Consider the following 12,385-nt stretch of genomic DNA (forward strand, 5'->3'; position numbering starts at 1 on the left):
ATATTAATTAAAAAAAATTCAAGCTTCAAATTTAGGAGGACGGAGGTTTATATCAGCATATTCTAGATCCAAGATCAAAATCGATGATCTATTAATTCATGTCAAAAGATGCTAAGAAGTTTCTTAGCATGACATAAAACTGGAGAATCTAGGATAGCACAGTGCTATCCAGAAATCAGAACATTCTCCTTTTATTTATCCAGAAAAATCTTACTACACAAGAAAACAGATCAAATCTTTTGTTATTAAAACTTTCCGTGACACATGCCAGGTAAGCCGTACACCCCTTTCTGAGTGCTCTAATGGCTTGCAAGGAAGAAATGAAATGCAGTGTCGGCTTACATTGAGGGGGCGTATCGTCATTCTGAAAGAAGAATTCTGGTTCTCCTGGCATTCGGAATACCACTTTCTTATGGTAACAATCAATGTGGGCATAATACTGGGACATCTAGTCCATCCCCAAGATGATGTCAAAATCATGCATGTCCAGCTGTAGAAGATTTGCTTCTAATTCTTTTCCTCCCAACTGAATTATGCAGTTCTTGTATTTAGTGTCAACTATCACTGTCTCTTGAAGAGGTGTGGCAACATGCAATGGTTCTATTTTCTCAGATGTGCAGTGCAACTGTTTGGAAAAACTAACTGACACAAAGGAATGTGTGGAACCAGAATCGAATAGAATAGAGGCATCAATCAAATTAACTGGCAGTGTACCTGTCACCACTTGGTCGCTCGCACTAGCATCCTGGCGAGTCAGTGCGAATACTCGGGGGGTGTTCGTTGGCTTCTGGCCCTCAGTTGCAGGAGGTCTGGGTGCCCTCTTTGGGCAGTCACGTGCCATATGTCCGAGCTGCCCGCATGTAAAACAAGCCCCAATTTTCTTCAGACAAGGCCCACTGTGATGCTTGCCGCAGCTAGGGCAACCTCGGTTCTGCCTCTTCTTAATCATAGACCCCTTGATGCCCTTGGGCCTACTGCTCTGTCCTCCTGCTGACCTGGCCTTCGTCAGATCACTTCTTTCTAAGTCCGGCCTCATCAAGTCGGCCTCAACCTTCAAGGCCCGGTCCAGCACGTCTCTGTAGCAGGTGAATAGGTGAGAAGATATCCGAGATCTGATCCTGTACCTCAGCCCCCGCTCAAACCGGCTTGCCTTACTCCTTTCATTTTCCATGAACTGGGGGCAGAACTGGCCCAGTTCGTTGAATTTGCTGGCATACTGCAGGACAGACATATGCTCGGACTGCGTCAGTGTCAAAAATTCATCTTGTTTCATCTGGTTCACCGAGTCCGGGAAATACTCTGCATAGAACAGCCTCGTGAAGTCCCTCCAAGTAATCCTGCTGGCGGGGTATGCGGTCTCCATGGTCGTCCACCAAAACTCGGCGCTCCCCTTCAGCTGGGGGATGGCTAATCGGACCTTCGTTTCTTCGGGGAACTGGAGTGCTTGGAACATCTTCTCCATATCCCGAATCCATGTCTCGGCCGCTATCGGGTCCGGTCCGCCATCAAATACTGGTGGGTTCAGTCGTCGGAACCTCTCATAATAAGAGCTGGTTGGTTGTAGGGTAGCTAACTGTATCTGCTGCTGCTGCTGGAGGAGCTGCACTATCAGCTGGTACACTCCAGCTAGATCCGCGCTACCTGCCCCAGAGCGTGGTGTATCCGGGGACTCGGAGCGGTAGCTAGGATCTGGGGACGGTGGCCTCCTATCATCCTCCATATCTTATAGTGTTTACTGCAACCAAAATTCAAAGTAAGGTCAATATACCCTAATAAGTCTCAACTCCCTTAACTACCCGTTAACCCCAAATTTTATTGTTATGTTCTTGTTAGTCCTAAAGCTCTGATACCATGAAATGTCACGCCCCGGACCCGGATCCGTGACACGGCCGTGCTATTGCCGACTACCGCCCATAATAGCACGCAGCCTCATACCTGGGTAACAGGGTAGTCAAACCAACCGAATCTTTTCATGTGAAAGCATTCTTAGTACAACCTGCTGGTCAGTACCCAAATACAGAGCTTCTATGTAGTTTATGTACATAATAGTATACTTGCTTTACCCCAAAAGAAAGAAGCCCTGATACCAAATTAACGTGTCTCTGGCAGCTATCAGTGGTAAGGATCTGAAAGAAAAAGTAAATGAACGGATATGAGCTACACGGCTCAATAAGTAATCATACATAATCTTACCGGATCGAACATAACGGTAACCATATTTATGCAGGGTTTGAGAAGCTGACATGCATATTTATCTAATCATCATCATGGCATAATATGTATGCAATTTAAAGGAGATAGCTGTTATAGCAAAATACAACATTGCATAAGGATATATTCAAAAAACCCGTTGTAAAACAATGTATGCTTTGGCCATGCACGTTCATAGATGTCACGGCCCGCCTGCGCAGGGCACGTGACTATCGGGCCCACATGAGGGGGAAACACGGGGCTCCCCTGCCAGATGTTGGCCGGTTCCGGGGCTTCACGCAAGCGTCCTTCACCCCTCACCGATTATGCTTCTCCCCAAAAACACATCTGCAGGATTTGGAAGCACCCGCCTCATATACCCAGGCTCTGAAATGAGCCTCATGATCATGCTTCAAATATCATTTTCATAAAGTATGCATATGAAACCGTGCCCCCGGCATGCCGTGGTCGTGCTCTCAAATGCTACTGCGAAGTCATTCTTGGCCACTGGCGGGACCGGCTCAGTTATTAGGCGGCCACTGGCGGGGCTGGCTCAGTCATTCTCGGCCACTGGCAAGGCCGGCTCAGTTACATTGGGTCAGTAGCTCTTAAGAGTTCATAAATAATGCTCCGTATAGGTAGTACCTCATAGATGCTACGGCGAATTCATTAATGGTCACTGGCGGGGCCTGCTCAGTTATTAGTCGGCCACTGGCGGGGCTGGCTCAGTCATTATCGGCCACTGGCAAGGCCGGCTCAGTTGCATTCGGCCCGTAGCATTAGTAGTTCTTAGGTACCCCCTTACAAGCAATATGCAGCTAGAGCAAATCATCATCATTCTTTACACTCATGCTAAGAAAAATCATAACATGGAACTCCATTCATTTTGCATGTATCACAAGAGCTATGAAAACATAATATGTGCACAACTATGAATTATGTGACTGACATGTACCACTCATGTTCATATTTCATAACTCATATCTTAGCATGTAACGTAATCCCAGTATTTTGTAGGCATAACGGAATATAAAACATATATCATCATATCTTGTGTAACTAGAGCATGTCGGATACACATATCATTCTTAGCCTATAGTACATGCATAACATGTTAAATTTCATGTATGATCCATAAAAATTAGGGCAGGCTACTTACATACATGATTCACAACAAGATTAAAACAAGTTACTTACATTCTTCACTAATCATGCATACAATTCAAATTGTATAAAAAACACTGGTTCATCTTATAAAACGTAATACAAGATCTACGATAGGATTAAGACAGATTACTTACCTCAATTCGCTTTCCAAATTGCTCAAGTCCAGGTGACAAATCCTTAATCACCTAAAACAACATCATAGGGTTTACATTATTCTCCATTTATTTATTATAAAATCTCTTAGTTCATCATACTATGAACTTACTTGCTTGGATCCCATCCAAGGATCTAGCCAAGTCCAATTTAAAGCCTTTGGAGTTCGATTTAACACCAGATTGGGCCTCGTTTATAATTGGCTCCAACCTTTTCTAGCCAATTGGGTCCTCTGTCAATTTACTGGGCCTAATTTAGTATTAATTGGGCCTGCTGGGATTAACTCCACTCAACTGGGTTCGGACCCAAATCAATTTGGGCCTAATTTGGTTCGGATTTGACCCAATTTGCAGTTTGGGCTCGTCCAGACTTAACACAATCTGATTGAGCTCGGATTTAGACTTGCCCAGTCTAATTGGGCTTAGGTTAGTCAGATTTGGCTAAACCCCCCTTTTTATATATATATATATTTTTTTTTCTTTCTTTCTTTTTCTTTTTCTTTCCCTTTTTCTTCTCTTCTCCTTCTTCTTTTCTTCTCCTTCCCGAAGCTTCCTCTCCTCCCTTCTCTTTCATCCCGATCTCCCCCTTCCTCTCTTCTCCGACGATGGGAGCACGACGAGCGGAAAGGGAGGACGGCGAGCGGAAGAAGGCCGGGCCACAACCGGCGGCGTCCACGGCTAGGCCCCGCGGCGTCCTCGGCCGAGCCTGTGACGACGGTGCTCGCGGCCGAAGCCGGCGGCCGCCGCACACGACGAGGAGGATGAGTCCCCTCTTCCTCTCTTCTTTTCCCTCTTCCTTTCTTTCTTTCATTCTTCTTCTTTTCTTCAACCTCCCTTCACCAACCCCATATTCTCTCTCTCGCTCCCAAACCCTCTCTCTTCCTCTCTCTATCCTTCTCCTGTGAAGGAAGAAGGGGAGTTTGGGAGGGCCGGATTGAGGTCGACCGGCGGCTCCCGTAGCACCTGCAGCAGCCGCGGCCCGTGGTCGCCGACCCTCTCTCCTTCCCGTGGAGAAGAGAGATCTCGAGGGAGGAACAGCCCGCGGCGGGGACCAACGGCGCCGACGACGCTCGCGGCCGCACACGGGAGTCCCCTCTTCCCTCTCTCATCTTTCTTCTTCTTTTCTTTCCTCCCTTCTTTTCTTCACCGAGACTCCCTATCCCACTGAAGAAGAAGAAGGGAATGGGGCTCCGGCCGACTGCAACCCCCTCCGGCCGAGAGCCGGCAGAGGCTGCAGTCGAGAACCGTGTACGGAGTCCCTCCTCTATTTTATTTTGGAAACAGGAGCTTACCATTTCCGGGGATGACCTGCGGTGCCTCCTCTCCAACACCTCTTTTGCTAGTTACCGTTGGGCAGTTCTTCCCCCTGGTAGTCCCTCCTTCCTCTTGGAGCTTCAGGGCTCCTTCGCCTTCGGCTCCAGGGCTTCGGCTCTCTCTCTCGTTCAGTGTTCTTGGGGGTCTGTGACTTGGGGTTGCCGGCAGAGGCTTAATAATTGTTTAGAGGATGAGACCCCCCTCTGAGAGGTCCCATCCGCTCCATTCCTCCCCTCTCCGGGACTGGCCGCCGCCGCCCCCCTGTCTCCGGTGCACCGGCATCGGCTGCCAGCAGGGGTGAGGGTCACCCTTCCCTGTCGGTCTTATCCCTTCGTTTTTTTTTTTTCCTGATAATTATTATAATTATACTGGCTACAGTGAAATTTGGGCCCAAACCCTTAACTGGGCCCATTTCTTATTGGGCCTAGTAGGTTGTGGGCCCGGACATTACAATATCTAGATGCGTCATTAAAGAAAGTGTATTTTTTTAATATGTGAGAGGGATTGATAAGGTAAGAAAACTGTGTAATCTTAATACGGATTTATACAGAGCAAAGAATCTCACAACTCAGCACCAACCGGCATGCATAAGAAAGTCTAGCTCCTAGCCATCAAAAAATTTCTTTTCTTAAAAAATCAATCCTTTAGCAAACTATATCTAGACCAGAGAAACAAAGGATGAAATAGTCCAATTGGTCCTATAATTTGATTCCTTTTTCATTTAGTAAACTTTAATTTATTTATATATCATGATCTTTATATTTTATATTGTCAACAGAAGGTAAAAATCCATTACATAATAAATGAGAAATAATATGAATGTCTCAAAGTAACAATCAAAACCAATTCCCTTCGAAATACAATTTAAAATTGTGGTCATAGCACAAGATGTTTTATCGAATAAATATCTTTAACGGCCAAAAACATCTATTTGCATATGAAGAACTACGAATATCTTAAATATTCGTTGCGTGTAATGTGAAAATTTTCTCAAAATGCCACCACAAGGACACCAAAGAAAGGTAAAAAAGAAGGCAGGCAATGAGGCCATGCATTATTTGATTCTAGTTAGAGTTGGCCTTCGAGAGGTGGGATAAATATAAGATAAAAGATAAAGACTAACCGCTACTAATATGTAAGAGAAAGAGAGCCAAATCCTTTAAAATCTGGTATAGGAAAAATTATAATATATAGTACTTCCTTGAATATTGGATTATTGTCATACATTAGCCATCCATTCACTATTCCATTCATCAGTCTGATGTGGCAATTTGAAGCCACTGTAATTCATGAAAGGTAAGTGGTGTGAGTTATGGCCTGATTACCATTTTGCTAATCAACAACTTCCCCATAGAATCAGTGAATTGTGTGATGATACAATAGATGAGTTTTAGCATTATCTTAATTAATCATCGACACAAAATTTGACACTACAAAAGTAGAAATGAAATATGAGATAGTCATCTTAACTAGACTCAAGCCATGAGATTCCACATATTGATCAATGTGACATCTAGGATCAAGCAAGCATGATCCATGGTGTGTTTAGAAAAACATGGAGTATATTGTTGGGTCCATCGATCCTTTCCATACATCCATATAAGAAGTAAAGCATGGAGTATATTGAACGAATATAATATTTTAAGTTTTGGGAATTACTAAATTCATGGCTGGCCACCATTTTGGCCAGGGCGCCTGCCCTTATATAGAAGAGGCTTAACTTCATAATCTACGATTAAGCTAAAATAATATATTTGGGACTCTCAGTTAAAGCCTCTTGCAGAAATTACAAGATAGTTAATATATAAAAAATATTGAATATTATGAAAAGGAAAAGCTATAAGAGCCGTCCATCAGGTAGAGTTTTGCTTGGGTTGATAAAGACAAGCTAATGTCCTCTGCAAGACTTCATGGTATCATTTCCCTTAATTGTATGATCCCCTTAACCATTTTGATGCAAGGGACTTGCCCTAAGCAAGGTTTAATTAACATTGTAATCCTTTTATAACAACCTCAAACTCTTTGTGACCATTATGGAATAGAATAATAGTGTTATAAAAGCCATTATTTGTGGTTACAATGAAGAACAGGGAGTGAACAAAAAGCAAATAAACTCTTTTTTCAGAGTGCAATATTCTCTATTGGGTTAATGCATTGAGGGATTTTTTATTACAAAGCATAATTTTTTTAAATTAAGAGATCAAACTATGTCCTTTTTTTTTTAGTAAAGGATCAAATAATGTCCATTACCCTTAATGTAATGTTCGCGATAGCAGAATAATGATATTGTACCAAAAAAAAAAAAGCAGAATAATGACAAAATAGTGGCTATTAATCCAATTCCAATTATACAAATCTGTAACATAATGGGAGGTGATATAAGAGTCATTAATTAAACCAGGCTGATCCTCCTATCACCTCCAAGTGGACCCATAGAGATGGGCAGGATTGATTTCCAAAGGATGGGGCCATTTACCAAATCCTTTTATTGCGGGCTTAGATCCTATGATTCCTTGGGGAACACTTCCTCTCCATCAAACAGGTTCCTTGGGCTTAGATCCTATGATTCTTTGGTGGAAAGCATGTAGGTTGAGACTCCATTATATGCTTTGGGAGTCCAATCAAAGCTTCCTCAATAGAAGGAGGTTGCAGATCCCTGTTAGCTCTTGTCCTTTCACCATAATATGATCCCAAATGATAGAGTAATAAACCTTTATTCACTGGAAACTTATTAGTCTTACCGCACCTTCATTATTATTTTCCACTCGAATCATTCTTTTTGTTCTGTCTTATGGATTCAATGAGCTGCTGTAGTCTCTCCCAGATAAAAATGTAATGTAGAACATTTCAGAATAGTTCCTTCTTGTAGTCTTCTATGACTCACATTTCATGATCTGTTCCCATCTTTTTCTCAAAAAGAAGAAGAAGAAGAAGAAGAAGAAGTATGCATGAAATAAAAGCTGTGGACAGCAAAGCATTCATTTCATTAAATTTAGAAGGGCTAGTAATGGTTTAAGTACATGCCATACCACCATCTTTGCAGAACCTGTCTCTTGGGTGTTTCTATTTACTCAAAAGAACTGTTTCTGGTAGCCTTTGATCTCATTCATCAACACCTTTATTGATCACTTATTAATCTTTATGTGATAGAGATTCTAGGGAGGATTTTCAGCTATCATAAGATCAAATATATGAAAAATTTTCCTTCCTCTCCTAATTCCTTTTAGGTTTTATTCTCTTTCAGGAATGGCCTAATGATCAATTAACTTTGTGATAGAGGCTGCAGGGAAGATTTTGGATCATCATATGATCAAAATATTTTTTCTTATTATAATAGTTTTTATTTAAGAAGGGGAGACTTTGAATGAGGAAATGTCTCTAATTGAGAACTCTTAGATTTTAATTTGTTCAAATCTTTTTTTCTTTTTAATTTAAGGAATCCTTTTTTTTCCTTCTCATTTTACTTAAGTTTTAAAAAAGAGGGGGAACAAGACCCAACAAGCCACACAAAATTCATTATGTTTTAGTTTCCTAAAAGGTGAACACAATAATCCTGACATTTTTTTTATATAATTCTTCTCAGAAAAACAAATTTTCACAATTTTATCCCAAAAAATGGGGATTCATGGATTGGATAGCAAAGTTTACACCAAGATCCAGGCATGCATCTGTCCTGTTGGGCAGTTTAGTTCAAAGAAAATTTTGGACTCCAGTTCATTTCCAAGAGATCTTAATCATAGATTAGTTGGTGAGGCACGCCAATAGAACCACTAACACACATCAATCAAGTACTTAGTGCAGAAAGGTTTCAACAATAAATTATCAGGCTAGTGAGTCACAGTTTGAATGCAAAGCATGAAAACCAATGTAAATGATGTTCAGTAATAGATCAAGTTGGGGGCAAGTTATATAGCATGATAGTTTGCAAATTGGCAACAAAGAATGATTGTTTAAAATATTATGACCACCTGTTCATTGTTTATGAATGATTCAATGAAAGAGTATCTAACGCAAACCTGAAATGAATGCGAAACATACCAAAATACACCACAACAAAGAGATTGTTTCCATTTCCAGTTCAGAGAAGCAATTTGGAGTTTACAAATATGCAATTTGCAACCTCTATAAAGAAGAAGGATTGGCATATTTCGCACCTCTGAAAGAACTTCAAATACTCATGGAATCATGGGATGCCACCTGGTAATTATGCAATTCAATATGACAATTCCTTCATTCACAGCAAAGTGCATAGCATGACATGTCACAACATACAGAAGAGCAAGAGCTCAAGTAGAATGAAATACAAACATCGAGCTGACTTCCACTCAGACTCCCATGAATGCCCGGCACTGGGACTCCCAATGCTCCTTGGCCTGCCGAACGCGCTCCACTCTTTCAGTTTGAAGCCTCTGCGCCCAGTAGCCGGGGCAGCTGTGAAAAAACCAAATTAGCAGCAGTTCTTCTAACTAAGAAAATCTAATGCAATGCAGAGTAAATAGAAATATACCTACGGCTTAACAAAATTTTCAGCTCATCCAAGTGCACTGCACCCTCATATACTCCTTCCTGGAATGACATGTCAAGATTACATTGCGTCTTAAAGGAAAAATATCATTTTGTTACAGCAACTGTAAAATGATATTATGGGAAGTGAACATAGATAAGCACAACAGGAGGTTGTGGGGTTGAGAGAGAGTACCCTCCGACACAATGGGCATTTTGCTTTTGAATCTGCACTCTTTAGCCCATCGACTATGGTAACAGATGCAGCAGAGCAGCAACACATATAGCAGAAGATGTGGCCACATGTAAGAGAAACAGGATCAAACACAGTTTCCTAGAGCATGCCAATTGAAACAGCAATTAGAAGGAGAACTGACTTCCAAAACATCTGATATATTCACTTCCCAAGAATAACTTTAGAAGCAAGTCGAGAAGTTTTAGCTCTACCTAAAATTCTAGGCCGAGTAGTGTTACTAAAAAGCAACCAAGCTTGCAACCATACTCTAGATACCAATTACAATATACTTGGACAAAAAACCATGAGTGAGCCAAGGGGGCTTGGCAGCAATTTTCAATAAAATTACTTTGTGTTTGGAGCACTGGATATGAAATTCTAGGAATTGAAAACTCTTTTTTTTGCTTGCAACTAGAATTGAAAATTCTGTAACCAAAAAAAAAAAGAACTAGAAATGTAAACTCACCAAGCAAATAGAACAAGTCAGGTCAATGTCAAGATTCACTGAATCGAAAAGGCCACAAGAAAGCATGGGTTTGCCATTTTCAAATGTGAGAGAGAAATCACCAAACAGCCCTGGCATCACGTTCTCGTCAGGCTTATTTTCTTTCAAGTTAATGTAAAATGCCATTAGCTCGCAGAGCCATGGAGACTGAAGGATATCAATATGCATACTTCGAGCATTTGATCTAAAAGTCCGACCTTGCTTAGAGTCATGGATCTGTACCAGAAAATTCCATGATATCAGATGTTAGACGTTATTGCATCAAGCCATAATTGTTGACCATTTGAGATTGAACCCATTAAACATTAGCCAAGAAGTGAGATCATAGAGTCAAGTTGTATACCTTATCATATTTCTTCAAAATTTTTCTCATGGCGATGGAGTTAATGATAGCATAGGAAACAAGATCTTTGCCCTCTTGTATTAATGCTTCATGATTACTACTCACCTTGCTTCCAAGCCATATAACAAACTTCCGAAAGCCTGATGCTAAATGCAACTCAAGCAATTGCTGAGCTCGTTGATTAAAACAACCAACAACTTCTGACATCTCCTCAAGAAGGGAGGGGAAGAAAGTCCCATCGCATACTACAATTGACTCATCAAAAGAAGTCAACAAAAACACTAGAAATAGGGCATTATTTTATGAACCAATGTATTGACTAAAATCAATTTGTATATAGATAACAGAACTAAGCAAATTATATTAGAGAAAAAGAACTCAAGATAAGATGAAGAAGAAGAATTCGAGATTTTTACTCTAATTAAGAAAAGGGGAAAGGAAGAATAAAGAGGTCACTTTCCATTCCAAAGGCTCATAAAAAGACCTAGAACACAACAAACCATCCCAGTAACTTACAAAGAAATGCATAATTTTCCAACGGTTTTCGTGTTTAATTCCCAGATGCAGCATACCTGGGCATGTGAATGTATCATAAGAAAAACAAGAAAAAAAGGAGGCAACTTTCTGTATCAAAAAAAAAAAAAAAAAAAAAAAAGCATACCTGGGTGATCAATGGTAAGAATATCATGCACACTTTATAGCACAAACTGTTAAAATTTACACTTGTAATCCCAAAAAAGGTGAAAAATAAGCCAAATGAGGCAACTTTCTTAATTCCAGCAGGAAAAGCTAAAAAGCCTAGAAGAAAACTCAAAGCAAAGCAAACAATCCATGCGCCGAGAAACGGATAAAAAGAGTTTTTAGCTGGTGGTGTGAAGTTCCAAAAGGAAAAAAAAAAGGGAACAATATAAAGAAAGGAGACAGCTTTTTCTTCATCCATTCACCTATAAACAGATAATTTTTTTTTTTTCAGGTAGTGGCATGCGATTCGATTCCCACTTGCATACCTGTGCAATGGTCAGGGCATTGATGAAGCGAAGAATTCTCACCCCCGAACCAAACTGGCTTCTCATTCTCTTCTTCTCCTCCTTCCTTCTTTTGGTGCTGGTATTGAGAACAGAATTCCCTTGGGCACCTCTTCAGTATCTGCTTAAACCCCTTCAATCCAACTTTTTTCAGCCCATTCTTCTCCCTCCCCCTCATATACTCCTCATACTCCTTAGTAAACTTCATCTCCAACTCTACACCCACAAGAGAAGATCAAATCCAGACAAGCACAAAAAGAAATCTAACCAAACCGAAGAATTTATAACAAACATGAAGGTAATTTCGAGAAGAGGAGGAAGAGAGCTTTGTTGATACCGCCGGCAACATAGAAACGAAATCTATGAGAGAATATACTCCTAATCCTGCTTTTTAGCAGACGAATCTCTCCAAATTCGAATTTTTCTTGAATATTCCATTTGGTTGACAGTGATTCTAACACCCTCAGGGGAAGAAAGAGGATGGGAGCCGGGAGATGAATCCGAGATCCCGGAGCAGAGCCTCACAGGGCATATCACCATTAATTTATTTGAGAGCTCGAGTGGAAACCAATGGAGGGCAGGCCCATTTGCCACCTCAAAAAGCATTAATTTCCGCACCCAGTCATCATTCTGATATAGGTCCCACCTTCGCTTACCATGCAATCTGATTAATGATGTGGTAAATATAGTGCTAGTTTGAGTTCTTTTTTTTTTCCCCTAGGCTCTGCTTAGTTATTTAGAAAGCTTGAAAAAGTATCTTTATTTCTAATAAAAGCAGAAAAGAAGGATAACAGAGAAAATGAGGATTCTTACTGTTTGATTGTATCAAAAAAGTGGAGGAAGAGATCTCAGAGAGAATTTTATTGTTTTTTTTAATTTTTTCAGATCTTCATAGAAAAATGTTATCATTATTCTTCTTTTAATGCTGCTTTTTAGCAAGGAAAATCTTAG

At 40.7% G+C, this 12,385-nt stretch overlaps 2 protein-coding genes across 2 annotated transcripts; both read right to left on the reverse strand.

The window, feature by feature from the left end:
• Positions 1-448: 448 nt before the first annotated feature.
• LOC120106008 (uncharacterized) lies at positions 449-1,720 on the reverse strand. Its single transcript, XM_039118835.3, has one exon. The coding sequence runs from the start codon at positions 1,718-1,720 to the stop codon at positions 449-451; it is 1,272 nt and encodes a 423-aa protein (XP_038974763.3).
• Positions 1,721-8,866: 7,146 nt separating this feature from the next.
• On the reverse strand, positions 8,867-12,013 carry LOC120105562 (putative E3 ubiquitin-protein ligase BAH1-like 1). Its single transcript, XM_039118131.3, has 6 exons — positions 11,417-12,013; positions 10,410-10,654; positions 10,028-10,282; positions 9,523-9,660; positions 9,331-9,389; positions 8,867-9,254 (listed from the first exon to the last, which is right to left on the reverse strand). The coding sequence occupies exons 1-6, from the start codon at positions 11,640-11,642 to the stop codon at positions 9,149-9,151; spliced, it is 1,029 nt and encodes a 342-aa protein (XP_038974059.3). The 5' UTR covers positions 11,643-12,013; the 3' UTR covers positions 8,867-9,148.
• Between the last annotated feature and the right edge of the window lie 372 nt (positions 12,014-12,385).

This window comes from Phoenix dactylifera, chromosome 2 (genome assembly GCF_051530095.1).
Source record: "Phoenix dactylifera cultivar Ajwa chromosome 2, Ajwa_hap1_PhDact_Kaust_v1.1, whole genome shotgun sequence".
NCBI classification, from domain to species: domain Eukaryota; kingdom Viridiplantae; phylum Streptophyta; class Magnoliopsida; order Arecales; family Arecaceae; genus Phoenix; species Phoenix dactylifera.

What these genes read in the sequence shown, in the direction of transcription:
- LOC120106008 (XM_039118835.3), bottom strand. Translation starts at nt 1,720, where the DNA reads ATGGAGGATGATAGGAGGCCACCGTCCCCAGATCCTAGCTACCGCTCC.
- LOC120105562 (XM_039118131.3), bottom strand. Translation starts at nt 11,642, where the DNA reads ATGAAGTTTACTAAGGAGTATGAGGAGTATATGAGGGGGAGGGAGAAG. An exon ending in ATGCCCTGACCATTGCACAG is followed by an intron (nt 10,655 to 11,416) that starts GTATGCAAGTGG and finishes AGTCAATTGTAG; the next exon opens with TATGCGATGGGACTTTCTTC. An exon ending in TTTTGAAGAAATATGATAAG is followed by an intron (nt 10,283 to 10,409) that starts GTATACAACTTG and finishes TTTCTGGTACAG; the next exon opens with ATCCATGACTCTAAGCAAGG.